The 27,948-nt window shown below is 44.9% G+C and overlaps 1 protein-coding gene across 8 annotated transcripts in view; it reads left to right on the top strand.

Moving 5' to 3' along the window:
* Window positions 1-16,088, top strand: part of RHOBTB1 (Rho related BTB domain containing 1) — a 69,053-nt gene extending 52,965 nt beyond the window's left edge. For all 8 annotated transcript variants that reach the window (XM_033406050.2, XM_049696634.1, XM_004279976.3 and 5 more), the window contains 6 exons: window positions 41-1,020; window positions 2,116-2,234; window positions 8,451-8,601; window positions 12,287-12,375; window positions 15,015-15,120; window positions 15,663-16,088. In XM_033406050.2, coding sequence (XP_033261941.1) covers window positions 41-1,020; window positions 2,116-2,234; window positions 8,451-8,601; window positions 12,287-12,375; window positions 15,015-15,120; window positions 15,663-15,832 — 1,615 coding nt within the window. In that variant the 3' untranslated portion in view covers window positions 15,833-16,088. The remainder of the gene's footprint in view (window positions 1-40; window positions 1,021-2,115; window positions 2,235-8,450; window positions 8,602-12,286; window positions 12,376-15,014; window positions 15,121-15,662) is intronic.
* Window positions 16,089-27,948: the final 11,860 nt, after the last annotated feature.

Here is a 27,948-nt window from a genome sequence, read left to right as displayed (position 1 = left end):
AAAGAAGACTGATTCTAATTTTTAAAGTATTCTATTTCAGGCCCATAAAGAGAGGGGATATTTTGCCCCCAGAAAAAGGCCGAGAGGTTGCAAAGGAACTGGGCATACCCTACTACGAAACAAGCGTGTTTGACCAGTTTGGAATCAAGGACGTGTTTGACAATGCAATCCGAGCCGCCCTCATTTCCCGCCGGCACCTGCAGTTCTGGAAATCCCACCTAAAGAAAGTCCAGAAACCTTTACTTCAGGCACCATTCCTACCTCCAAAAGCCCCTCCACCGGTCATCAAAGTTCCAGAATGTCCCTCCACGGGGACGAACGAAGCCGCCTGTTTACTGGACAATCCTCTGTGCGCTGACGTCCTGTTCATCCTCCAGGACCAGGAGCAGATCTTCGCACACCGGATTTACCTCGCTACCTCCTCTTCCAAATTTTATGATCTCTTTTTAATGGAATGTGAAGAAACCCCCCATTGGAGCGAAGGAGCCTGTGAGCAAGAGAAGCAGAGCAGGGATTTCCAGGGGCGGCCCCTGAGTCTTGATCCAGACGAGGAAAGGGAGGAGGGCACCCCAAGGACACCTCAGGCCGATCAGTGGACGTCCTCAAGCCAGAACCTGTCCCAGCAGGAGACCCCGGGGCTGGAGGCCGAGGGCTCAGCGGCTGAGACACAGACCCTGTCAGGCTGGAGTAAGGGCTTCGTTGCCATGCACAAGGAGATGCAGGTCAACCCCATTTCGAAGCGGGTGGGCCCCATGACTGTGGTCAGGATGGACCCATCCGTCCAGCCAGGCCCTTTCCGGACCCTGCTCCAGTTTCTCTATACGGGGCAACTGGATGAAAAGGAAAAGGATCTGGTGGGCCTGGCTCAGATAGCAGAGGTCCTAGAGATGTTTGATTTGCGGATGATGGTGGAGAACATCATGAACAAGGAAGCCTTCATGAACCAGGAGATTACGAAAGCGTTTCACGTCCGGAAAGCCAACCGGATAAGAGAGTGTCTCAGCAAGGGGACGTTCTCAGGTGAGTGGGTCCAATGGCAAAGTCATCGATACCTCTGGTTGCCTTTGATCAAACGTTAGCCAGACACGAGGAGGGGAAGGGTAACCGTCACTAGCGTACGTAAGTACTCTTCCCCCACGTACCCAAGTTCCACGTATTTTGCTTATTTCATTCTCACAGACTTGAGGGTTAAATCTGATGATCTCCGTTTTGCAGATGGGGAAACGGAGGGACAGAGAGGTTAGGTAACTGGCCCACGGTTGCACAGGTAGTAAATGACTGAGCCAGGATTTGAACGCAAGCTGCCCCCTAAAGCCCCGTGCTGTCACAGCGCTCCTCAAGGGTAGGTCGAGCTACCCGTGAGCCTCAGCCATTGGTTTGATGCTCACAACTGCCCTCCAGGATTCCTTCCCTGATCAAGTCTGTTTTGACCCTTCGGCACACACCCATGACAAAAATCAGTGACCTTTGTTCCCGAGGCCACTGAAATCCTTGAGGCCATTTCGGTGACCCTCTGCATTCCCATCTGGAAAGCCTCATCTGTCTCTAATCCCTCTCCTTTCACTTCTTACCCTCCTTTACCCTGCTTATCTGTATCCTTCTTGCCCCTTCGTTGTCTTTGATAACTGTGCCAAGGGCTGCCCACAGCGCCCTTATGTAATTGCTTAAGCACCCTGGTGGCCTGTATCCAAGATGGGCGACTGGCCCATGCTTGTCCTATCTTACAGGCGTGTGTCGTTTTTGTTCTGTGATTGTCCTCTCTGTGTATGTTTCATTGTAAAACTTTGACTTCCTGTTCTCTATGTTTGAAATTTTTCATAATAAGGCTGAAAAAATATTCCTCTCCTTTACGTTACTTTATGGTTCAGAGAATTTGTGTTGTGACCCTTTGTGTAATTTTAACTGCTTACTCCTTAATCCTCGGAGGACACGGTGAGAATTGGGTGTGCCCAAGGCGGGGGGTCGGGGGGTGCCGGGGAGGTTGGGGAGGGGTGGACACAACATCAGTGCTTAAAGGTACGGAGGAGAGAAGACGAGAGATGTAGGCTGAGGCGCGTGGGTGGAAGTTTCTCGGGGAGGTTGGCTCACGCTTGTGCTTCCTCCATCCTTGGGCAGATGTGACATTTAAGTTGGACGACGGAGCCATCAGTGCCCACAAACCGCTGCTGATCTGCAGCTGCAAGTGGATGGCTGCCATGTTCGGGGGGTCGTTCGTCGAAAGCGCCAACAGTGAGGTAGGTGCCTTCCGAAAAGCCCAAGCGGCATGTTTATGAACGTGCATGTGTATTTATGTTAGGAAGTGTTTAACTGGCCAGAGGACTTCGATTCTTTAACTGCTAACTTGGAATAGGTTTGTTTGTTTCCCTGCAGTGAAAGACTGGAGTCCTAACCACTGGACCGCCAGGGAAATCCGGAATAGTTTTTTAGGCAGTGCTTCAGTGTCAGGTCACCGTCGTCTTTTTTCTTTCTTTCTTTCTTTTTTTGTTTGGTACGCGGGCCTCTCACTGCTGTGGGCTCTCCCGTTGCGGAGCACACGCTCCGGACGCGCAGGCTCAGCGGCCATGGCTCACGGGCCCAGCCGCTCCGCGGCATGTGGGACCTTCCCGGACCGGGGCACGAACCCACGTCCCCTGCATCGGCAGGCGGACTCCCAACCACTGTGCCACCAGGGAAGCCCCTTCACTGTCTTCCTAATTCTGCAGTTATGAGGAGTTATGAGGAGCTGTTGTCGCTCGCTTGTTCTGTGTGAGCCCCTATGTGCTCCTGTATCCTTCCATCCTCACAGCTCTCCTTGTCCCTGAAAACATGCTCAGCTATATTTTTTAACAAATGTCACCAGGCAGGGTACTCTCAAAATCACATCGAAGCAGGGCAGACCGTCTTCCAGAAGGTGGAGACTGAAAAGTGTCTTTAGTCACTTATGTCCTGGGCTCTGCTAGTAACAGACGGGGGAATCTTAAAAAGCCACCTCCTCGTGCCTCGGTCTCCTTATCCGCAAGACGGGGGTGCACTAGGTCACGCTCAAGGTGCCTGGAGCTGCAACTCTCCGAGGCTGCGCCCTGATCTGTCTCAGCTCTAGGGTTTGTCAACTCTAGGGAAACAGTAATGGAGCAAAGGGTGACTCCTCTGAAAGGCCTCTTGGAGTGCTTGTTACATCTAGTAGAAGCCACTGGGTAACCTGTCAAACGCTGGCCCTGTCTCCAAAAGAGGGATATTCTTACAGCAGAGCAAGCAGTATCTTGGAGACCCTGTATCTCCACCTTTTTACGAACTGTTGGAAAAGACAGAAAAATTCCCTTCAAGCGTTTCTAACATTAGTCTAGAGGTAGGCATTTTTTCTGTCGAGTTTTGCAGGTATTTCTTAACCATCTTTTTTAAGAAAAATAAAACATGGGGACACAAGCTTATTGTCCTAAGAGGCTTTTTAGGCTTATCTCAGCATCTCTCCAAACTTTTAACAGAAATACAGAAAACAATAGCTAACTTTTCCAAGGGGGGGGGCCCTCACACCAGAAATCCGAGCACTCCCTTTGTGACCCAGACGCCTGCATTTGCATCCCCAAGTAGGGAAACAGAATCCTAGAATCCCAAGCCAGGAGGGCCAGCTGTCACTAGGCCACCCTCCTGCTTCCAGAAAAAACTACAGCTGCTCCTAAACCGACCCCCAGCCAAAGACTGTCTGTTGGGGGAAGAGATGTTAGAATTATCCGGATGACCTCTTCTGGTGTCTGCCAGCCTTTGTAAACCAGGAGGTCCTTGCCTGTAGCTAAATGAAGTCTTTCCTGGGCCATCAAAGGTGTTTGGGAGCATCGTTACTGAGATGACAGCAGCTGGTAGAGGCCACCCAGTGAAGAAAGGGCTTGAGGCTCATATCCCCCAGCTCCCCTACGTAAAAAGCTGAGTGGCCTTGGGCAAGTGACCACCTTGCTGGGCTCCAGCCTCCCCATCTGGAAAAGGCGATCGTAAACCCGTAATGTGGTTGTGAGGTGTGACAGTTGATACTTGCAAAGCACGTCGTAAGCGCTAAATGCAAGATGACCTCAGTCCTACTTGGATGCCGGTAGCATTGATGATATTCCTTCCCTCTCACTTCCAAGAAAATTGGGGGAAGCCACCAATTCATAAAACCTCATCCAACTGGCACGTCGCCGACTTCAGTAATCTCCTGAGATAAAGAGTCCAGAGGCTCACTTCCCTTCTTTTTCCAGCTCTCTGAAGTGTGTGCCAAGAGTGCCGCAGATAGCCTGCTCTTCACCCAGCAGAGAGAAGTTGATCGAGGTCAGGAGCCCATTGTCCCACAAAGGGACACTGTCAGAGCTGACCTCACAAATGCTAATCCCCTTTATCCCTTCCCAGAATGGACTGTAATTGTGTCCAGATTAAAGTGTGCGGGAGAGGTGACCAAAACAAAAACTTATCAGCCGATGTGAACCACACGCGTACACGGCGCCACAGCCTCTCCCAGGGACGACACCTGTTTAGCTTCACCCTGCCCCCCACCCCCTAAGGACCAGGTCACTCACCATTGAGAACTGCAGCTGAGCCTGATAGGGATGTAGAGATTCAACCCAGATCAAGAGACAAAGGCCATGGAACCAAGCAACCGAAGGTCTGTGCCAGGGCACCTCGTATACGAAGAATGGCATGAGCTGTGGATATGTCCAGCCTTTCCCGCCCTTTCTCGTGATTTCCAGGGTGGACTGTAATTTACATAGTTATGAACTCTAGTCTCAGCTTGACCTTGGGCAAGAGTCTGACCCCCTTTAGACCTGTGTCCTCATCTCTAAAACGGGGACCGCAAGAGAACCTTTTTCAAAGGGCAGGTAAGGCATGAGGATACGCGTGTAAAGCATCAGATTTGGTGCCTAGAACGTGCAAAGGCTCAAGGAGTGTCAGTGACTATTATCCTGGAGGATTCCTGTTAAATTGTTTCCATGAGGAGCTCAAGATCTTTGTCCCCCAAAAGCCTTCAGGTAACAAGCCCCCAGTTCCCTTCCTAAACTAGCGAAGTGTAGTAGAGATGGTTATGGGGGTAAGAAGAGGCATTTGGTTAAAGGCCCAATAAATGCTTCATGGTTAATTGAGGCGTGTATTCACATGGGCCTTTTCTTCCTAGGCTACCTTTTAACTCTTTGTCTTCTGAAAATCTGACATCCTCCACAAAATCCAGCCTTTTTTTTTTTTGCATTAATAGAATTCACATGCATATCCAGAAAGGAATAAAATATGCCCACTGATGTTCCTTTAACTTTTTTTGTCATTTAATATTTAAGAAGACACTGTAATTTACTTCTGTTTTTCTCATTACTTTTAATGTAGCAGTAAGCATAATTTTCTCCCCAGAGGTACTCAGCAAGTGGTTCATTAAAAATGCATGGCCGGCTTGTAGGAAGCAATGCTCTGGATCTAGAATACTCTCTCATTCTCTATGAGACCATCTCTAATTATAAGCCTGATAGTCTGAGCTGATCTTCACAATTAAAATTTTAAACCAACTAAACTGGAATATGGGTCGTTGTTTAGGGTAGCATTATATTCTTTTATTTTTTAAAGCTACATTCAGCAGGTAGGGCACAACATTTTTAATTCCATTTCTTGTATTTGTATTATTTTTTAAAGTTCTATAAAAACGGTCGCTCTGTTGCTATTCAGTTCATTATAAATGTTGAAATCACAGAAACAGCCTTTTACAGAGAATCAGCATTGAGGGGGAAAGAAATGCATGTTCTGAAAGTGTTTTAGTTTTTTCTCATTTGCTGGTTACTTCGGAGGGTCACTAACATTATTTGCCCCAAAGAGCCATTGCTTTAAAAAAAAATGTCAGTGTTATATTAAGCAAGAAGGAAACAGTAGGTCATGGATGATTCCAAATGTCAGAATGCTCTGAAGACAGTGGAAGTGTTGGGCCAGGGCTGCTTGCTGGAATCCACTGTCATCTCCGGCCGCCAGAAACAACTTCTTTCCATTTAGGATGTCCATTTTGCCATGACTTAGAACGCACTCTTAGCAAAAATTGCTAAAGTCATCTGGGTAACTTCAAAATCCGTAATCTCAGTGAAGAGAAGCTTTAGATGTCGTCTATTCCAAACCTCTCCCATGTCACGGATGAGGAAACTGAGGTTCAGAGAGGATGATCTGTCAAAGGTCACAGAGCATTTTAGCAACACCTCTCTGGGCCTGCCCCAGCCTCTTGCCCTGTCCTCCAAGCCATTATTTTCAGAAACAGCAGACATCCCCATCCCTGAGAGAACAGGTGCTCACAGGAAACTCTGGGACTTTTTTATATTGATAATCACTAACACTTTAGAGCACTTAGCACTTGGTAAAATGTATATATTTTTACTATCACAGTGGCCCAAATTTTAAAGTTTCACAAGTTAATTAACCTTCAGTTATCTAAAAGGTGTACGAATCCAAGCACCATTCTAGAGAAATGAAATTTTGCCATATGTCATTTGCCATATTTGCCATAAATAAATTCATGTCTGTATAAGATAAACGCATGTGTACGTAAACATATAGACACACAAATATAACCAGTGTTAGATTCACTGGAATAGCAGTTACAATACAACAGCTTCTCTATTTCAAAATGATATAAGTAATAGTTCCTACTTGCCAGGTTTTATTTATTGTAGAGGTTGTGCTAGAAACTTGAAATGATCACGCTTGTCAAGTCATTGATGGTAGTAACCCATGCAGCTTATTAATAGAATCATAATTGTTTTCCCTCCGTCTGAGAGGGGAGGGGGTAATTTTCTTAATATTTCTAGGAATTTTTCTGGGCCCTCTTTGACACACTTAGGGAAACTCCAACTGTCTGAAAGGATATTCCGTCTCTGAAGTGGCTGGTGTCTATGCAGGAAAATTATATAGATGGTTGCTATAACCTAAACAGCTCTGCAACCACACCGCTAGAAGACTGCAATGGCCACAAGGCCCTTGTAGACTGTGGAGGCATTTTATGTGTGTGTGTGTGTGTGTGTGTGTATATATATATACATATATATACACACATACATACAAATATATGGAGAGCGATTAGATATATAGTATAGATGTAATCATATATAATATACAGATATAATCATATATAATTCATAAATCATATATAGATATATATTTTTCTATGCTGTATAGAGGTTTATTAAGTACCAGAATTAAGAAGTGTGTGACTGTTCATCCTTTTGAACTTAGAAATCTAATTCTAAAAAACTGTTAGTGAAATAAGGTGCTGTAGTGTAGCTTTCTTCCTTACCATGAAGGGTTTCCAGTCCTACACAGCAGTTCTGAACATAGACTTTAGAATCATATTTCCTGGGTTCAGATATCAGCCCCAGCCTCCTAGCTCTGTGACCCTGGGCGCTGGACTTAACCTCCCTGAACCTCCATCCCTTTACCTGTAAGATGGCAAAAATAAAAGTCTCTTCCTCCTAGGGAGGATATAAGGATCAAAATAGATAATGCATGTGGAAAGCTTATTAGCACAGTACTTTGTGCTTAGGAGGCCTTCTATTAGGTTAATTCTTAGCGTCATTCCAAATAGCAAGCACTAGGGGCACCATTCTGTGTTTTGCCAGGGTACGTCTCGTGGCGTTAGAAACCTAAAGTGAAGAATACCTGCTATAACGTGTATATCCCTGTTGATCCAGGCCCAGACATTCAGAACTCTACTTCCCAGGCAGTCCCTGGCTCCCCAGCAAACTCTAGCGTGTAGGAATATGGGCAACAACTACAGGTAGTCAGGAAGGAGATTAGGGGGATCCTCCAGGGAACACTTCCCCATACCCAGCCATTCCCCTAGATGTCCCAAGCACAGGTTTCTCTGCATCTGCTGATACCTGATAATGTTCCAGTGGTTCTATGTCTATGCCACAGGAAAAATAAAGTGTGTGTGTCATGCGAACATATACTTTTTAATTTTTTTTTATTGACATAGCGTTGATTCCATGCTCGCATTTAGTGAAAGAAGGTTGGAATCAAGCCAGTCACTGTGGCAACTAGGGTGGCTGTTCATCCTTTGTTTTGACATCTTAGAGAGCTGGGCTCTGTCATGTGTCAGCAACAGTGCAGTGTGCAGCTCCCCCCAACACCTGTCATGTTGCTAGGAGATTTCTTTCCCCACAATCGAGTATTATAAGGTACTTGGCAAGGAGGGCCTGTAATGTCATCCATTTACAGCCCATTGGTCTGATTTATAAGCCCAAACAGCCATTTAAAAATTCCAAATCAGGCTTTGTCAGGCAGCCCCACTTTTTTTGTCATCTACAAATCAAACGGTTATGTTTCAAGCCATAAATAGTAAATGACTTCTCTGCACAGCCTCAAAGCAAGGTGTCCCAGACTCACTAACAGTGAATCACACAGTGGGGATATTTACAAGCAGTAGAGCCTGAAAATGTGCCCACTGCTTTCTTCAGCAGAACTTACCTTTTCAAATCACCTTTCAGGTATATCTCCCGAACATAAACAAGATGTCAATGCAGGCGGTACTGGATTATCTTTATACCAAGCAGTTGTCACCTAACTTGGACCTGGACCCACTGGAACTAATTGCTTTGGCAAACAGATTTTGCCTGCCACACTTGGTCGCGCTTGCAGGTAAGGCTGATGACTCAGGGCCATGCGGTGTCTGACTGTCATATTTATCAAAATCGCATTTAAGCAAAAATAAGATTTCCAGGGAATAAAAATTTATTTTTTATCACCCAATATAGGACTGTCTGGTACAGGGTGATATGAACGGATCAAATGTATCAGACAGCCCAGTTCAATTCAGCAACTATTTTTTCAGCCCCTACTTTGTAGTAGGTCCTGCTGGTGCACATTTAAAGCTGAGTAATGCATGGCCCCTTCCCCTGAGGCCCACGCTCTATGCCCTCTGCCTCATTTGTGGGTGGACCACAGAATTGGAAATAAAGCTGTTGTGTCCATTTATCCCCATAATATGTGTTCAGACACAGCGTCTAAGAAAGAGGCAGGGGACTTCCCCGGTGGTTAAAAATCTGCCTGCCAGTGCAGGGGACACGGGTTCGATCCCTGGTCCGGGAAGATCCCACATGCCACGGCGCAACTAAGCCTGAGTGCCGCAACTACTGAGCCTGCATGCTGCAACTACTGAAGCCCACACGCCTAGAGCCCATGCTCCGCAACAAGAGAAGCCACCACAGTGAGAAACCCACGCACTGCAACGAAGAGTAGCCCCTGCTCGCCTCAACTAGAGAAAGCCCGCACGCAGCAACGAAGACACAACGCAGCCACGAAAAAAAAAAAGAAAGAAAGAGGCAGTAGGAGGCAGTGGGTAAGAACATAGGCTACAGATCCAGATTGCCTGGGTTCAAATCCTGGCTCCACTATTTACTGGCTGGGTGATTTCCTACTTGATTTAACTGCTCTGGGTCTCAGCTTTCTCTCTCTTTAAAATGGGGATCATAATATTCTACTACAGAGTTATGAAGATTAAATGAGTTAAGAGATTATATATATATAAAGAGAGAGAGAGGCCTTAGGAACAGTGTCTGGCACCTAGTAAGCGTTATGTAAGTGGTTTTCTTAAAGCTATTTTAGAAAATGTTCTGACATTGTCAAGACCATTTTGGGAAGAAGGGAGACTTGCTTTAACTTCACAGAATCTTATGTATCATTTCTAGACTTGCTCAGTTGGTGAGCCAAAGCAGGTCAAAATAAGATACATGCTTTCGAATATTGTTTTTCTTGAATTTAAACCTTGTGCTTCATCACCAGAGGTTTCGATTAGCAATAAGGGTGTTTATTGCTACATTTAGTTGACTCCTGTTAACCGTGAAAGCAGAATAGTGCCTGTTTTGCTCACTGGCTTATCCCCTGCACGCAGAAAAGTGCCTGAGCATATGAGGTTCTCAGTAAAGATTTGTTGAATCATTAAATGAAAATGAATGTATGAACAAACCAACCAGTCGTATCTGCCCTTGACTTTCTGCCAGTGTCTCTAGAGAAAAGATTTACTTCTCTGTATGCCAGGTTTCTACTACACTCAACCAACTGGAGATCAAAGTTTTCTCCTTACCTCCCTTCTTCACCAGTTGGATAACAAGAGATGGTTGAAGTATTGCTATTCATTTTTTTAAATGGTTTTTAACCAATATACCTGAAGTCATAGATTCAAATGAGTATTGCTGCTAGGAGGCTGCAATGGGCAATTCTTTTTTTCAGAAGTAAGAGTCCCAAGCCATTTGACTATCCAGTTTTTACAAGTATTTGTCCTTTGAAAACAAATTGAATTTTTTTAAATAGTCAAAAGTAATTTGGAGGCAAATCTGTTGAACAAGGTTTGCAATCAATCTTGAAGTAGTGCCATTTTTGCTTAAATATTAAGTGTGGGGATGAAAATATGGGACTGATTTCTCCATGGAAGAAACTGACCCAAAGAAACCTTCTTGTGTGAACTATAGACTTCTACGTATGTTTACTTTTCTTATTAAATGCTATTATTAACTATTATGATTATTTAGTAAATAGCTTCCTAAGGTGATTCCTTTAATCCTTTATATAGTGTTTGGTGTGTAGTATAGAGTGTTTAGACCATAGTGTTTAAAAGTCTGTTTCTGGGGTGAAAATGCCTTGCAAGGCAAAGTGTTAAATGAATATGAAGAAATATTGCAGTTCCCTAAAATTTAAAACCCAGTGACTGGACTTCCCTGGTGGTGCAGTGGTTAAGAATCTGCCTGCCAGTGCAGGAGACATGGGTTTGAGCCCTGGTCCGGGCAGATCCCACATGCCGCGGAGCAACTAAGCCCGTGCGCCACAACTACTGAGGCCAAGTGCCACAACTACTGAAGCCCATGTGCCACAACTACTGAGGCCGCGTGCCACAACTACTGAAGCCCGTGTGCCTAGAGCCCCTGCTCAGAACAGGAGAGGCCACCGCAGTGAGAAGCCTGCTCGCCGCAACTAGAGAAAGCCCATGCGCAGCAATGAAGACCCAATGCAGCCAAAAATAAATAAATTTATTTTAAAAAAAACCCAAAAAACCCAGTGACTCCTCTGGGAGATTTAGTTCCAAATAGTTCTTTGTTTGTCAGTCGAGCTGAGGAAGCTTGTGTCAAAGAAACCATCCCAATCTTGATACCCTGTTGACCAGATGGGGGCGTACTGACTAACAAGTAAGTATGTATCGATAGAACCAGAGCAGAAAGTAAGCATGATTTGGACCATATACTAGAAGAATAGATGCAGTGCTAGAGATGAAAAAAGAATACGTCAGCATCAAGGAGCCAGAAATGCCGGGCCAAGACTGTACCCACACATCAGTGCCAGAGGAGGGCAACAGCCTAACAGAGGCAAGACACAGCTCAGTCTCCGAACCACAGTTTGAATTCATCTTAGAAGCCTGGAACACAGCTTCAGAGCAGAAATGGCTCTCCCATCTAGACTTGTCTGACTTCTGGCTGAAGCTCCCCCCGCAGCCTTTGGAATCTGAGAGGTTGAACATGTCCCTTGTCTGCTGCTGCTGAGACACACGTACACATTCACAATTTTAATTCCCCATTTGGACTCATTCCGGTTACTCAGTCTCTCCACGGTCAGAGAGTACTGAGAATTGGAGGGATGTGAATGGGGAAACTGTCAAGCAGGAAGATATGACGGAGTCTAGAGGATTCTAGAGCTTCCCTGGTGGCGCAGTGGTTGAGAGTCCGCCTGCCGATGCAGGGGACACGGGTTCGTGCCCCGGTCCGGGAGGATCCCACATGCCGCGGAGCGGCTGGGCCCGTGAGCCATGGCCGCTGAGCCTGCGCGTCCGGAGCCTGTGCTCCGCAACGGGAGAGGCCACAGTGGTGAGAGGCCCACGCACCACAAAAAAAAAAAAGAAAAAAAATAGAGGATTCTGGGCAGGTACTGGCCTGTCCAGAGCACGCTCCAACAGAACTACGTGCAGTGATGGAAACTTCCTGTGTCCGCATTGGCCAATACACATGAAATGCGGCTTGCGTGGCTGAGGACCTGAAGTTTTTACTTGGTTTACTTTTAATTATTAATTTAAGTTTAATAGTTTCAGGTGGCCAGTAGTTACCATATTGGACAGAGAAGGTCTGGAGGACTCTAGATATTTCAGAAGGCGAACAAGTATCCCCAGAGTCGCTGGTGCACTGGCTGGAGACCAGGACTCCCCGTGCTGAAAGGCGTGCGGCAGAGTGGGCCCTGGCTTCAGTTCACGTGGAGCTGTGCCCCGTGCTTCCTCCCCTCGTGGCTGCTCCCGGGCCACAGCCTCCAGGCACTAACTTTCTCCCGCTCCCTCTCTCCTCCCCAGAGCAGCACGCTGTCCAGGAGCTGACCAGGGCCGCCATGAGTGGCGTGGGCATCGACGGGGAAGTGCTCTCTTATTTGGAATTGGCCCAGGTTTGTAGCAGTTTGCCTTTCACCTTTTCAGTGTGTTCAACCAGTTCGTTTAACGCTGATGCAACATTCCGCTGTTACATCTGTCTAAATAAAGATGTCACCACCGAGTCACAGAGGCCCCCCACTGTGTGCAACGAGAAGATCTGAGAGTTTTACGTTTCATGCACGGTTCACCCTGCTGGGCTTTGTTTGAATAAAACAACAAGGACCCCACCCACACGCCAGCCCCCTTGTGCCCCCCTCCCCCTGCCCCGAGGCACCAGCTTCACACGTGGGAGAACAACTCAGGGCATGGGAGGAGAAGGCATTCTCTCTCCCTCTTTGAATTCTCAGACACAGATTGGCCGAGATCAGACAGTTTCTAGAATTTCGTGAAGTCCAGTGATGGATGCCTCACGTCTCACTGCAGCCCTCCTGGTTTTTTTTTTACATCAGTACTTGTTACTGTTGACGTTGTGTTTCCATAATCCCCATACACACTTGCCCCCTTCCTCCATAGAGGGTCTGAGATCCAGCCTCGGCTTGGTCACTACGTAACTTACTTAATGCACAAAGCTAAACTCTGCCTCAGTTTCCTCATCTCTAGGAAATAAGGATGGTAATTCACACCCTGTCAACCTTACAGATTATTTTGAGAATCAGGTGGGAGAGAATGTTCCAGAAAGAGCACCAAAGAGAGGAAGCCCTCTCGTAATACAAGGCACGTATGCAGAGCTATCTAGTCCCTGGCCTAGACTTACTGGCGATGAGGTTACACTCTGAAGGAACTAAGAATAAACTCTTTCGTTTTTTCTGTGGCCTATTAGGTTTGGCTTTCTTCATTCCCTTTCTCAGGGCAGTGGTTTACTAAGTCTTAGGTCAGGCAGTTTCAATCCAGATTTCTCAGAAGGGAAAACGGTGGACCAGGACTTCACAGCAACCTGCTCACTCTGACTCAACATTCAACAAGGATTTGTTATTTTCTCCCCCTGTACCAGGCACCACCCTAGACGAGAGGACATGGAGATACAAACACGGTAGATTCTCTGACCTTGGGGCCGTCCTAGGCCACTGAGGGAAACAGACACAAGCACAACTTATTAAAATCCAATGTGAAAAACAACCTCACAGAGGTTCCAGTTAAAACTGAGAACAGACATCAATTACAAGTCAAATCAGCAAGCCCCCATCAACACTGTCCAAATGGGAATTTGGGGGTGTTTTGAAACAGGCCTGGAGGACAGCTTATGACCTGTGCCCTCTCCAGTAAGTATTCCTCCTCGAGAACAATCAGATGACCCAGAACTTCATATAGGGCCAGCCCACTGGAGGTAATGGTTTACAGTTGTGTCTATTTGTTTGCTGTGTGTTCCCACTCCGTGACCTCCCCCGACCCCGCCCGCACATACACCCTGCAAAGAAATAATATGATTCCTGCTCATCTCTGACAAGCCGTGGCAGGAAGAGTTTAGGACAGAGTCTCCCACATCTTAGCTCATTTGTTAGACCCTAACCCAAGGGGTAAGTATTTAACAGTCAGTTTGGGGACAGGTGGGACGCTGATCTGTTGCATTTTCCAGTTTCTGGGGTGTAAATACCCCTACCTGGCCAACTTTAACAACTTGAAGTCACCGAGCTCAGAGTCCAGAAGGGATGCCCCCCTGTGATGCTCTCGAGCAGGTACAAGCCAACAACAGTACCGCACTGCTCTGCTCTGACTTGCAGAAGGAAATCTAGTATCAAGAGAAGTTGGAAGCACCTGCTAGAACTGTCTGTCCTGTTGGGCTTGTGATCTGCAGAGAGTTCCTTGAGTTAGTTTCTGAGGGCGTTGGCTTTTCTCTTGGCCTCTGTTCAGGGCACTGACGGGGGCCCTGGAGGAAGCGCACTGTAGGTTTCAGGGGTTCACCTGCTCAAAGAAACTTCAAGAGCAACAGACTACAGAATGGATGCCTGAAAGGGGCCTGGACAGAAACAGTGAGGGATGGGGGGACCTGCCAAATTGGGGGAGGGAACGGGGAGTGGACTGGGGGTTTTTGAGCATCGGGTGTTTTGCAGTCACGGCTTCCTCAGCTGCCACTGTCCTGAGCATCTGCTCAGAAAGGAGAGGGTGGATCGAGGGTCTGGATCCCTCCGTCCCCGCCCACACTGCCTGCTCTTCTTATGTAACCAGAGGACAGGCAGAGGACAGGCACACATGCCGCGTGCTCCTGCGCTGATCTTTCGTGCTCCTGTTTTAGCTCTCGGGCCCCAGCCCCCTGAGCTTCGACATGCAACACGGAGGCTTCTGTTGCCCAGGCTCCTTAAACGGAGATGACATCACTGCTTTCTCCTGTGGTCTGGTGCCTTCCAGAGGCCACGGCCACTTACCGTTAGAGGGCAGGTGGAAGGGGAGAGGAGGAGGGCAAGGCATACTTTAGACTCCTGATCTGATACAGTGATTATTTTTAGCGCACATATCCCAGTGGTGGGGGGAAGGGAGTGTGCCGAACGCTTACACGTGGCTGGCGTCGGAACCATGGGCAGAGTCAAAACCGTGTAGTCAAAACAAGAGGTTTCCGAATTAGTCATCTGGGCCCTTTACCCGTCCTGTGGCTTTTTATTTCTTTGTAGCCCCTCTTTAGAAAACAGAGTCTGACCCCCTTTTGGTCACTTCCCTGCAGTTTCACAATGCCCACCAGCTGGCCGCCTGGTGTTTGCACCACATCTGCACCAACTACAACAGTGTTTGTTCCAAGTTCCGCAAGGAAATCAAATCGAAATCTGCAGGTGAGGCCGTGCGGTCCCCACGTGTCCAGTTCCCCTCACCTATGACTGAAGGCTTTACCTTCACTGCCCTCGAGAAGGAACGCGGGCAGCCCCCAGCTCGTGGAGAATTCCTTGTACGGTAGTCACAGATTCACGTGACGTGACCCAAGGAATTGGAGGTTGGGAATCATCTCTGGAGAACTCCACGGCCGGGGGGATCTGGGCAGAGGGGGCGGTCAGGATGCCCTGCTGTGGAGGGAGCAGAGATTGCTGGCTCGCCCTTGTCCAGGGAGGCGTGCTTGGGAGCGAGCTTACGCTCTGAAGTGAAGGGGTCCTGGGTTCAGGTTCTCTGTGTCCAGCTGTGTGATTTTAGGCAAGTGATTCTACCTCTCAAAACTTTGGTGTCACAGTCTGCCACTGGCCCTACCCACAGTCCCCGCCCATTGGGTAGTTGAGATGAGCACACGATAATCATATATAAGAAGCCTAAGCACAGAACCTACTGGCACAAAGAGGCCATGAATGAAGAGCAGGTATCACCATCTGCATCTTTCCTTCCCCAGACAACCAGGAATACTTTGAGCGGCACCGCTGGCCCCCCGTGTGGTACCTGAAGGAAGAAGACCACTACCAGCGTGTGAAAAGGGAAAGAGAGAAGGAAGATATTGCACTAAATAAACATCACTCGAGACGAAAGTGGTGCTTCTGGAATTCATCTCCAGCAGTCGCCTGAGGCAGAAGAGAAAAAAAAAGAAATCTGACACACCACTTTTCAAAGCACTGCTGTAAAATCGGTCTTACTATTAGAGATAAGGTGTAGTTCAGGTGGCAGGCGCTGCTCTTCCTCCACTTTCATGCATTTATCTGTGTTGGGATCAAAGCACAAGCTCACTATCCATGAGCCTGGACAAAAAGGGAAGTTGACGCCCACTGCATTCCTTAAACTTGTATATTTTTTGTTAGAAGGCTTAATAAACTTTAGTCCGTTATCTCATTTCTTTTTATACAAAGAAAAAAAGAATCCAGCTCTCATGTTTCGAATTCCAAATTGGAAAATATTTTTATATGGTCTCTTGTAAATGAAAATACTGTGTATTACTTTATTTTACAAGCCACACATTAACCATGAAGTCGCCCTGTGATTCTCTTTGCCCATGTGATCACCAAGCATTATTACTTAGAGGGTTATCCTTCTGTCGTGAAGTAAAGGGTTGGAATGAAATTCCCCAAAGTGCAAGTTAGGGAGTGTTTCATCTTTGTTCTGCTGAATAGCATCGGTATAATTACAAAGTCCACTCCAAGAATGTGTAATATTTACAATATTTGCCATGTAAGTGCTAGTAATTATATGGTTATATGTGCCATGTAAAATATAGTGATATCACATCTTCTGTTGTATAAAACATCTAGATTTAAGAGGACAATCTTTATAATCATTAGAAGGGCTTATTAAATCCCAGCATTATCCAGGGCAAACTCTCTGGTGGACCTGAATACAGAAGATGCCGTAAGAGCATTGGTGTTCGGATTGCTGTATTAGGACGTACATCTCTCAGTGTTCCTTGATCTTGCCGTGTTTCTGCATGCAGATTCTCCACTGACTTGAATCGAGATGGGCAAGGGAAAGGGTCCCCGGACTCTGTCCCAACGTCTGCAGGCTTGTCACACCTCCCCACTGGAAACAGGCTTCCTCAGGTCTCTCACCTGTGGCCAACTTCACTTTGTAAGACCCATATTTTTAACTCTTCCCAGGGAAAACTCATGTTGCTGCAGAAGTATACCAAGGCAGACCACCCACCCCTGCTGAAATTCAGCGGGGCCTGTGAAGGCACAAAGCTGGAGGCTGGGTCGTCTAGGGTCACTGCATTCTCCAAAGAAGATGGGAATTTTACTCCAAGAGTCTAGGAAATGGTGCTATTGTGAGTTAGTTCTGACCCTTTGTCATTCTGAGTTTTCAGTGTTAAAATAGAAAGTACTGAGCAGGGGAGTTTTGAGAGGCCGTCAATCACTGCTTCTCTGTAAATTAAAATGTTACAGCACTCACGCAGAGCATTTTCAGGCCACACTTCCATACCTGTCAAGGGATGTTGTATGGTGGAGGCTGGGACTTATTCTTTCAGGAAGTCAATTTACTGATGCTAAGAGCTGTTGATTTGTTTTCTACCTTTCAGAAGTTGGAAAGGAGACAGTTGAATCCAAACTCCAATGTTGACAGCCAAATATATTTGAAAATCTATCCAGATTACAGATGGACATTTATGACTGGCAGGGGATACACACCAGTTTCAAAAGCTGGGAGAGGCCCAGCCATAAAGAGGCTCCTTTATCACCCTCTCATGACAAAGGAGGGGGCAGCAGAGTAGGGAAGGATGGGATGATTGTAAATGCCTCTACTTTAATTTGGGGTCAATAGGTTGTAAGTCATTAATGGAAGGAGAAAGGAGACAGAATGAGAGGAAGAATCGGCATATATCCCATCATAAAATGGTAGGAGTTGAGTTTTCGATGAGTAGTCAGAATGGAATTTATACAACCAAAGCTCCCATGTGATTGTAATCTTGCCAAAATGTAATGGACATATAAATGAACCTGGGTATAAGCAATAATATCCACTAGTGTTTGTTATCAGCTACTGTAACCAAGTGGCTGGTTCATTTGGTTAACGCTGATTATGGCCTTTTAACCATGGTGGTTTGTTTTGTGTTTTTTATTTCACGAAAAGCCAGTAAAATCGTTTAGCTATAAAATGCCTCCAGTTTTTCTTTAAGGACTACCATCATTATGTGTGTAATTTTCATTGCTTTTTTAAAAAACTGTCAAAACTTTAAAGGTGCTGGGTCATGGGGGCTGTGTGTCCTCTAGGAACCAGGCAGCTTGAATGACCGTCATCTTTGTTTTCAGTATTGCCAGCATGGTGCAATGCCATGATGTAAATGAGGGGTCTGGATCTTGGCTCTTGGCTAATATGGTTATGTCATTAGACGTGGTACAGTTCTGGAAAAAACAAAAATGGACTAATGGACTAAGTCCATTCCCCTACTGGACTTCTTATAACCGGATTTTGGGGGATTCCACCAGCAGTTAAGTCAAAGTTTGCATTGGTGGACTCATGAAGATCAGTCTTTTCTTCAGAAGCAGATCTGAGAAAAGCCTTTGGAAAAATCTGTTAAAAATCTCTGGACTTCTAGGTAGCGTAATATTTGCCCAAGCTCAGAAGGAAGAAGGGTCTCCAGTGAGGTCACAAGGGGGGATTTTCTGAGCGGCAAATTCCCTATGACTCCATGGAAAGGAGTTGACAACTATAAAAAATAACCGCAGGAAAAAGACAGTGAGTTTCCAATACATTTACACACCTTTTAAAGGTGGGTGGTCCAGATCAGACACCTTTTACATAACGCATACCAGTGGGGTCTTACATTTAGAAAGTCTTGGCCTAAATCTCTCCTGTGGCAGTGCCTGGCAAACCATCAAGGATTTCAACAACCCTATATCAGCATTATAGGAACCACAAATTGTACTGGTTTAGAGGTAACTCCAGTCTTTTCATTATAGACATTCAAAAGCAGGAATTCTATGCTTCTAAGATTTTTTTTTCACACTTACTTCCATTGTATGGTATATCAGTTGTCAAAATTCAGTTTTTCATCACTGTGACATTGGCTAAGTAGAATAAATTCTACTAGTCAGAGGAAAAAACAAAGTGAATTCTGAATTTGGAAACTTAATGAGTGCAGCATTTCTGAAATGAATGCTTTTCTGCAAGCTAAAGATTTACCAGACTTTTTCTTACGGAAATATATGGGGTATTTCTTTAATTGAATGCCCTAATTGGATGCCAGTGGGCAAGCAGCAATAATTCCTCTTTTCTAGAAGAATGTGACTATTGCATAAAAGAGGTAGAGTTAAAAGTTAGCCGTGGAGAATGTGTTTGTGTTCTGTGTGTGTGTGTACGTGTGTAAGTAATCAAGAAACAACATAAGGAAGAAAAAGAAAAAGGCTAAACACAATTTTAAAAAATAAAGAGGGAGAAGGGGCACTGACCAGAGCCACCGAAGTTGAATTAAGCACCGTGAGCCTTGGATACACCTCTTTCTTCCAAAGTGCTAATTTATGAGATTATTCCATATCTCATGACTTAATTTTCAGATGAAGAGTTTGCTCTCTTAAATTTCCAATTAGGAGGCAGGTGATGTATGCACTGGCATGGCAACACTGTGACCTCCTGTCAGAGGAGAAGCCATGCTCTTCCCTTTGGCTGCATTTGAAAATCTCACCCTGTGCTGCTAGTGCCTTTAAGTTGGGTATTTTTACTTAAGCCATTTAGATGCGGGATATTTCACTGGGTTCATGTGTAGGTGCCTCATCAGTTAGACATTTACAGACTATAGTCTACAAAATATGGAAATAATTTGGGAGCAGATAACTCTTGGGTGGAAACAAATCAGTCATACAGTTGCACATCCACAGACGTGAAAGTGTTAGAAACAACAGTAGGAGACATGAAGTGACTTGCCAGCAACTCCCTCCTGTTGCTCACCAGTCCTCCAGGAACAGAACATGTAAGTGACACGCATTTCCAGAATGTAGATGAAATGGGTGATTCCCAAATGTGGCCCCATGGAAGGAGTATTTAAATTCTTTGAGTCTGAATACATTCTCAATCCCCAAGACAAGAATGGTTAGACGGATCAGGCAATCAATAAGAAAAGAACTTGATTCATCTCTCTCTGCTTGGATGCCAACCAAAGTTTGGGCATTTTTTTTTGTTTCCTCCCAATCGGATAAAAATAAACATCCTTTTGATTTGATGATTCACGGTAGTCCCCAATGGAGGGATAATACCCATGGAATGTTAAGTTTAACTGGTGTGGGAAAAGATACACTACTTCTCCAAGCTTTAGTCATCCAGAAAAGAATGGAAACAACTTTCACTGAGTTTTTAGTGCAGATTAAGTGAGATGATTTACGTAAAGCACTTGGAGCAGTGCCTGACACATAGTTATCACTCAGTAAATAAACCTGTGTACTCAGCATGTGAAATACCCAGGCAAGAAATCCAGGAGAGAGGACAACTCTGCACGTTACAAAATTATTGTATTGTCTTTTCCTGCATTTCTCAAGCTGTGTGCCAGCCTCGCTGCTTAGTGCTTCATGACAGTGATTAAAGAGTTAGAAAATAAGAGCTGTGGAAAGAGAAAAGGCAAGTGGTAGGAGGATGGAGGAGAGTATGGCTCTTTCCAAGAAGACACTGCCCTCACTGTTCCTCCCTTCTCTCCATAGAATAAGGGCTGGATTTTCTGCCTTTAAAAAAAACCCGAGAGATAAAAAACCTTTCCCCCCAAACCATCCAACAGCTCGGGGTTTTTGAGCACAAGCCACACGTTCTCCTTGCTTGGCCCTGCAATAAACCTTTCCAAAAAAATAAATACATCCCTAGAGAGCTTGTGCATATGCATTGAAGGTTGCCTTCTAATTTTATTTCACATATGAAATCTAAAGAAAAAGTAACCTACCAGTACACATTCTACAGATTTTTCAAAGAGTCTCTTGAATTCTGTGAGTCATATCAACATGAATATAAAACTTAGTTTTCCATTCTGGGTGGTGAACCACAGAGCAACACTACCTAGTTCATGAGATGGAGGGTGTTCAGACCACTGTGATTTCTCCCCCAGCCTCACGCCCACTGGGATGCTGGGACCTCATGACCACCACTAGTGTATCTTTCAATTTTTGTATTGGAGAGAATTCTTTAAAAGTAAGTAGTCATAGTAAATGGCCAAACATTTGAAATTTCCAACTCCTAGAGAAATGGGCTTACCAATCTTTTAAAAAAATAATAAGGTGGACTCTCTCCGCAGGAAATTCTGTACTGCGGGTACCCTTGCACCCATTTTGCTGACATTTGCATAGGTAGCCAGGGTGGTGAGGCCTTGGGAGGCTAAGATGCACTTTCGCATGCTCTTCCAGTTTTATTCCACTACTTCCTCACAGTGCCCAACCCGATGGATTGATGTTCCAATTTGGCACCAATCTATCAGAGTCCAAAACACAGAGATGAGAACCAAGCTAATAATATTTAACATTTTTTAGTACATGTTGGGGCCAAACAATAAGTGCTTTACATGCACCTACCTCATTTAATTCTCACGACACTGTCTTATGGGGAAGGTGATGGGTTCCCCAGAAGCTAACCCTGAGTCAGAGAGTCACAGGTGAGTGATTTATTTAGGAAGTGCCCTTAGGTGAGACCAACATGGGAGGCAGAAGGAAGCAGGAAGGTAAGAAACCAGCCTGGTCTTGAGGTGTGCCCTGCAGTATAAACTACACCTCGGAGTTGGCTTTCCTATTCCTGCACAGATAGTCAAAGGCTAAGTGCTCTGGGCAGGGGAAGGGATTAGTGTAAATTTCTGAGCATTTTAGGCCTGTGTTGGCGAGTTGAAAAAAGTGGCTCCAACCATACAGAAGAATAAATTCAAAATGGCTTAAAGACTTAAACATAAGATATGACATCATAAAACTCCTAGAAGAGAACATAGGCAAAACATTCTCTGACATAAATCACACCAAGGTTTTCTTAGATCAGTCTCCCAAGGCAATACAAATAAAAACAAAAATAAACAAATGGGACCTAATCAAACTTACAAGCTTTTGCACAGCAAAGGAAACCATAAACAAGATGAAAAGACAACCCTCAGAATGGGAGAAAATATTTGCAAATGACACAAACAACAAGGACTTACTTTCCAAATATACAAACAGCTCAGACAACTGAACAAAGAAAAAACAACCCTATCCAAAAATGGGCAGAAGACCTAAATAGACATTACACCAAAGAAGACATACAGATGGCCAACAGGCACATGAAAAGATGCTCAACATCACTAATTATTAGAGAAATGCAAATCAAAACTACAATGAGGTATCACCTCGCACCAGCCAGAATGGCCATCATTTAAAAGTCTACAAAAAGCAAATGCTGGGTAGAGTGTGGAGAAAAGGGAACCCTCCTACACTGTTGGTGGGAATGTAAGTTGGTGCAGCCACTGTGGAAAACAGTATGGAGGTTCTTCAGAAAACAAAAAGTAGAATTACATATGATCCAGCAATCCCACTCCTGGGCATATATCTGGAAAAAACAATAATTCAAAAAGATACATGCACCCCAAAGATGCAGACCTACTACAGAATGGACTTGAGGACACGGGGAGAGGGAAGGATAAACTGGGATGAAGTGAGGGAGTGGCATGGACATATATACACTACCAAATGTAAAACCAATAGCTAGTGGGAAGCAGCTGCATAGCACAGGGAGATCAGCCTGGTGCTTTGTGACCACCTAGAGGGGTGGGATAGGGAGGGTGGGAGGGAGGGATACGCAAGAGGGAAGAGCTATGGGGATATATGTATATGTATAGCTGACTCACTTTGTTATACAGCAGAAACTAACACACCATTGTAAAGCAATTATACGCCAGTAAAAATGTTTAAAAAAAATAACTACATAAAAAAAAAGAATTAGTGGGAAAGTAGCATGCTTGCATCATGTAGAGTGAGACTGGTATTCAGTTACCTCTGTTGCGCCAGTTTGTGTTGCAGTTTACCAATTCAATATAGCCCTGCATTTAAAATTCCTTTTTAAGATTTGTGGATTTTATTTTTATTAAGAATATAGATATAAAGTACTGTAGTTTACAGCTAGGCCTTGAAATATCTTTTTTAGGATCTGTTAGGATTAAGATTGATATTGTATTGTGTGTAACCTGCACAATGTGGAAAGCTGTGCAAAATCTTTACCTCTGTGCTGTCAGCGTGATGTGTTTTCTGCATGGTTATATACTACTAGTGATTTTATCAAAGTTTCTAAAACTTAAATGACATGGTAAAGTACCTGCATAAATGTTAGTTGGCACGTAAAGACAATTGTAGAAGTTGAAGACATGATTGCTATATTTCAATGTTTATTCCCACTCAACATATTGCCTTCTAAGCTTTCTTTTTTGTTCAAAGCAGGATCTTAAAGATAGGTTTAAGTTAATGGATGTAATGCAGGGTTCCTACACTGTACTGGCACATGTTGGTGGTCCTCTGTGCCCTAGATATATGCACACAGGGTGCAAGTAAAAATCTACAGAGTGGGAAAAAAAAAAAAGATACATGCACCCCAATGTTCATAGCAGCACTATTCACAATAACCAAGGTATGGAAGCAACCTAAAGTGTCCATCAGCAGAGGAATGGATAAAGATGTGGTACATATATACAATGGACTATTCTTCAGCCAACAAAGAGTGAAATAATGCCATTTGCAGCAACATGGACTCAACTAGAGATTATCCTAAGTGAAGTAAGTCAGAAAGAGAAAGACAAATATCATATGATATCACTTATATGTGGAATCTAAAATATGACACAAATGAACTTACGTATGAAACAGAAACAGAATCACACACATAGAGAACAGACTGGTGGTTGTCAAGGGGGAGGGGGTTGGGGGAGGGCTGGAGTGGGAGGTTGGGGTTAGCGGATGTAAGCTATTATGTATATATAAACAACAAGGTGCTACTGTCTAGCAGATGGAACTATAGTCAACATATATAACTGAATCACTGCTGTACAGCAGAAATTAACACAACATTGGAAATCAACTATACTTCAATTTTTTAAAATGAGTTGTAAAAAATAAAAATAAAGTGACTCCAGTAGCATGCAGGAAATCCTCTGAGGTGAGTCATGGGTGTCGGTTGTTAAAGGTAAGCAGAACACAAAAGCCGGGGAGGGACACCCAGAAAAGTGAAATGGACTTAACGGCGCCAGGTTACTCTGGCCACTAACCTCTATCCTGAAATTCCGAAAAACAACCTGGACTGTTTGATGGGGCACACGGATGGCAGTCTTGTGTGCTGACAAAACATTGCATCCTCTTTTGCTTCCTGTCAAAAAGCTTCAGAAATCAACTTGAAGAGCATCAGAAGAGAAATTCATCTTGGATTAATTTTTCAAAATTACCGAATCTCAAACATAATCATCCTCCCCCAAAATGTACCCAAGACCTTATTGGAAAGGGTATCATTGAATTTCCCCTAGATTGTGCAAAACAAATTTAATAACGATTTAGTTGAACCTCAACAAATTTCTGCCGCACAGCATTTTCTAGATTTACAGCAATTTCAGAAAAAAGCCCAGGATGGCAATTCTGTTCTCCCTCAACACACCCACCATCTCCCTACACACACCAGAATCAGTCCAGAGGAAATGATCAAAGTCTAAAGCTTTTAAGTCTTAAAAATGTTTATTTCAATACCAACTGCTTGATTTCCACGGCATTCACTGCCTGATTTTTACTGAGCTAACCAAAGGGAGAAAAGGAGAGCCTGAGGCGGAGTCAGGGCTCAGAGCAAGGAAGAAAAGCTCTGCCACTGCTTGCTTTATTATGTGACATCTTCTTTTTCTTGAAAGCTACTGCCTGGACCACTCTCTGTACTTCCTTGCCCGATTCCTGCATTAACCCACGTTCACTTAACTGACAGGAACTCCACCCACTTCACCCAAGCTTCTGGTCATCAAGATGGTTACCTCCCCCAAAACAGAGCTGCCATGTGATCTAGCAATCCCACTCCTGGGCATATACCCAGAGAAAACTAGAAAAGATACATGCACCCCTGTGTTCACAGCAGCACTACTTACAATAGCCAAGACATGGAAACAACCAAGATATCCACCAACAGAGGAGTGGATAAAGAAGACGTGGCATATATGTGTGTATGTATGTATGTGTATATATATATATATATATATATATATATATATAATGGAATATTACTCGGCCATCAAAAAGAATGAAATAATGCCATGTGCAGCAACATGGATGGACCTAGAGATTATCATACTAAGTGAAGTAAGTCAGAAAGAGAAAGACAAATACCATATGATATCACTTATATGTGGAATCTAAAATACGATACAAATCAACGTATCTACGAAACAAAAACAGACTCAGACACAGAGAACAGATTTGTGGTTGCCAAGGGAGAGGGGAGGTGGGGGAGGGGAGGTGGGGGAGGGAAGGATTGGGAATTTGGGATTAGCAGAGGCAAACTTATATATAGGATGGATAAACAACAAGGTCACACTGTATAGCACATGGAATTATATTCAATACTCTGTGGCAAACCATAATGGAAAAGAATATAAAAAAGAATATATATATATATCCATACGTGTATAACTAAGTCACTTTGCTGGGCAGAAGAAATTAACACAACACTGTAAATCAACTATACTTCAATAAAATTTAAAAAAAAAAAAAAAAAAGATGGTTACCTCCCCAAGAGGGGCAGCTACTGTATTTCAGCAGCTTCAACTGTCTGCAAATTATTCAGCTGGAGGCCCAGCTATTTTCCTATTGGATCTCCCATGAAAGACACAACCTCTTTAAAGGCTATGTCCTCTCTTTATCCTCACACAAACTCTTCAGAGAGGGTCTGACCTTCTTGAGCTAACGGCCTTTTGTTCAGTAAAAGTTCAGAGAACAAATATTTCTTCACCAACAACAATAACATTCTTTTCAGTGGAGGAACCAGACAGCCCAAAAGTCAATTCAGACGGCTGAGGGGACGGTGCCAGGATATCTGTGTTTTGAAAGCATTCCGGGCAATTCCAATGTGCGTGGGGGTTGAGCGGCTCTGTCAATCTGATGTGTCCTGACTCCCTTCCTGACCCTGCTTCCCCTGCCTGCCGTGCTTCAGCCCAACAGGGCTTCTTCTTCTTTTTCTTTTTAATTAAATTTTATTGGAGTGTAGTTGATTTACAATGTTGTGCTAATTATACATGTATATATATCCACTCTTTTTAAAATTCTTTTCCCATACAGGTCATTACAGAATATTGAGTAGAGTTCCCTGTGCTATACAGCAGGTTCTTGTTAGTTATCTATTTTATATATAGTCAAACACATCTTTTTTTTTCTTTTTTGGGGGGGCCATCCTGATCTTACCCTGACCAGGGATCAAACCCGGGTCCCCTGCAGTTGAAGTGTGGAGTCTTAACCGCTGGACCACCAGGGAAGTCCCAAACAGGTCTTCTTGACGAGCTTTTACTAGGCTGTGTCCTTGTCCTGTGATCTCTGTACATGCTGTCCCTCAGCCATCAGATGCTCTTTCCCCAGTTAACTGCTCGACTCACCCCTCGATTCAAGGACCTGCGCCAGAACCATAAAGCTTCAAGAAGCACCCCTCTTGCTCCTTGGATGTCCCACCATATAAACCTCATTGAGTTTCTATCCAGTTGTATAACCATCTTCAAGGAGGCCCAAGAGGCTCATGTGATAACTAGAAGAAACCATCTCAGCTTAGGGTTGAAAAGAATTCAGCCCGGAAGTTCCATAATTACACACATCACGGCTCACTTGTCAATGTTACCATCAGTGCAACGAAGCAGCAACCCAGTCTCCCACACGCCTGAAAAGAGTGCTGACGATTTCTAGGTAAACTCATTGTTCTACCTTCAAACCAGCCCTCTGGCCTGGCTGCAACCCCAGCTGCTCTCTGGCTTCCCCCTCCCTCTGGGTCTAAGGAGGCTGAACGCAGGTGCAGAAAGAGTGGAGGGTGAAGAAATGACCAGCAGGGAGACCGGTTAGGAAGTCCTAGTATAGCAGTGAGGGCCAGAGGACGGGCATGTTGGGGGGGAAAAAGTCCCCCTTCCCCCAGGGTACCCTTTCCAACCACAGACATGCTGTTTCTTTCTCTCAAAATCACCAACTCATTATGTATTCCTGGGCATCTGGCACTCTAAAGCCCCAGCTGTTCTGCCCTTGGCTTTCAGAAACTTCGACAGGAACTGATATTCAGACCATGCAAGGTGGATGGACACATGGCAGATTATATCTAAGACAGGTGTCGGAAAGGGTATTCATCCAATAGGTTTCCTGGTGCCACCCAACTGCCAGACTTGCAAATACCTCGAGCCCAAGCTCTTCTTGAGAGTCTAATTGTTATTTTCAGCACCACAGGCACAACCACCTTAGACGGGAGCCCTCAGCCTCCTGTCCATGCTTCTGCAGAGTTTTCACAGCCCTCTCCACGGTGGAGGGTTCCTGGAACAAAAGTCCCGGAGCCTCTCTGTACCCCTGTGGTTCCTCCCCACAGAGCAGCAGAGGATGGGATGGCCCAGTCTCTCTCCCTTGCCTCCAGGAAGTGCAGAAAGGGAAAGGACCCTTTCTATTCCCTGCCCCAACGGAGAGAACACCTGGGTCAGGACTTCAAGAGGCTGCCTGGGGACCGCCATTCTCTCAAGGACCTTCCTTTCTCTGCCAGCAAGGGATGCTGTGAGCAGGCTGCCACCCTGCTGAAGTCCACTGGGTAAGAGTGCCCCGAGCCCACTGTGCCACCCAGCGCTCCCCATGGACAGGGACGAAGGCTTGGGTTTGAGAAGCAGCAGGAAGCCCTCGCTTGGTCTCCAGTCCAACGTCACCAGGAAGCCCTGAAATTCAGGCTTATTGCATACATGACACCATGTAGCTAACAATGATCGCCTTCTGGGCGCTTATATCTTTCCTCTAGTGGTTAGAACCTGCAGACAAGAAGAGATGGCTAAATGACTCCCCAGGCACACAAGTACCTTTTCTTCTTTCCACTCACTCAGAGCCCACACTGTCCCCACAACAATTCATAGTGCTCTGCAATACCTCTTCCTATTTGTTTTACAAATGGGAAACCAGACCCAGAGAGGCGGGAAAATTCACCAAGTTTCCACACTTAGTACCACAGCAGGGATTTTAACTCGCTTCAGTACCTCATTTGCACCCTTCGTTTGTTTGTTTACTTATTTACTTTTTTATTAGAGTTAGACA

This window comes from Orcinus orca, chromosome 14 (assembly GCF_937001465.1).
Source record: "Orcinus orca chromosome 14, mOrcOrc1.1, whole genome shotgun sequence".
Lineage (NCBI taxonomy): Eukaryota > Metazoa > Chordata > Mammalia > Artiodactyla > Delphinidae > Orcinus > Orcinus orca.
Note: the sequence above shows the minus strand (reverse complement) of the source record. Positions and strands in the feature narration are given on the sequence as shown.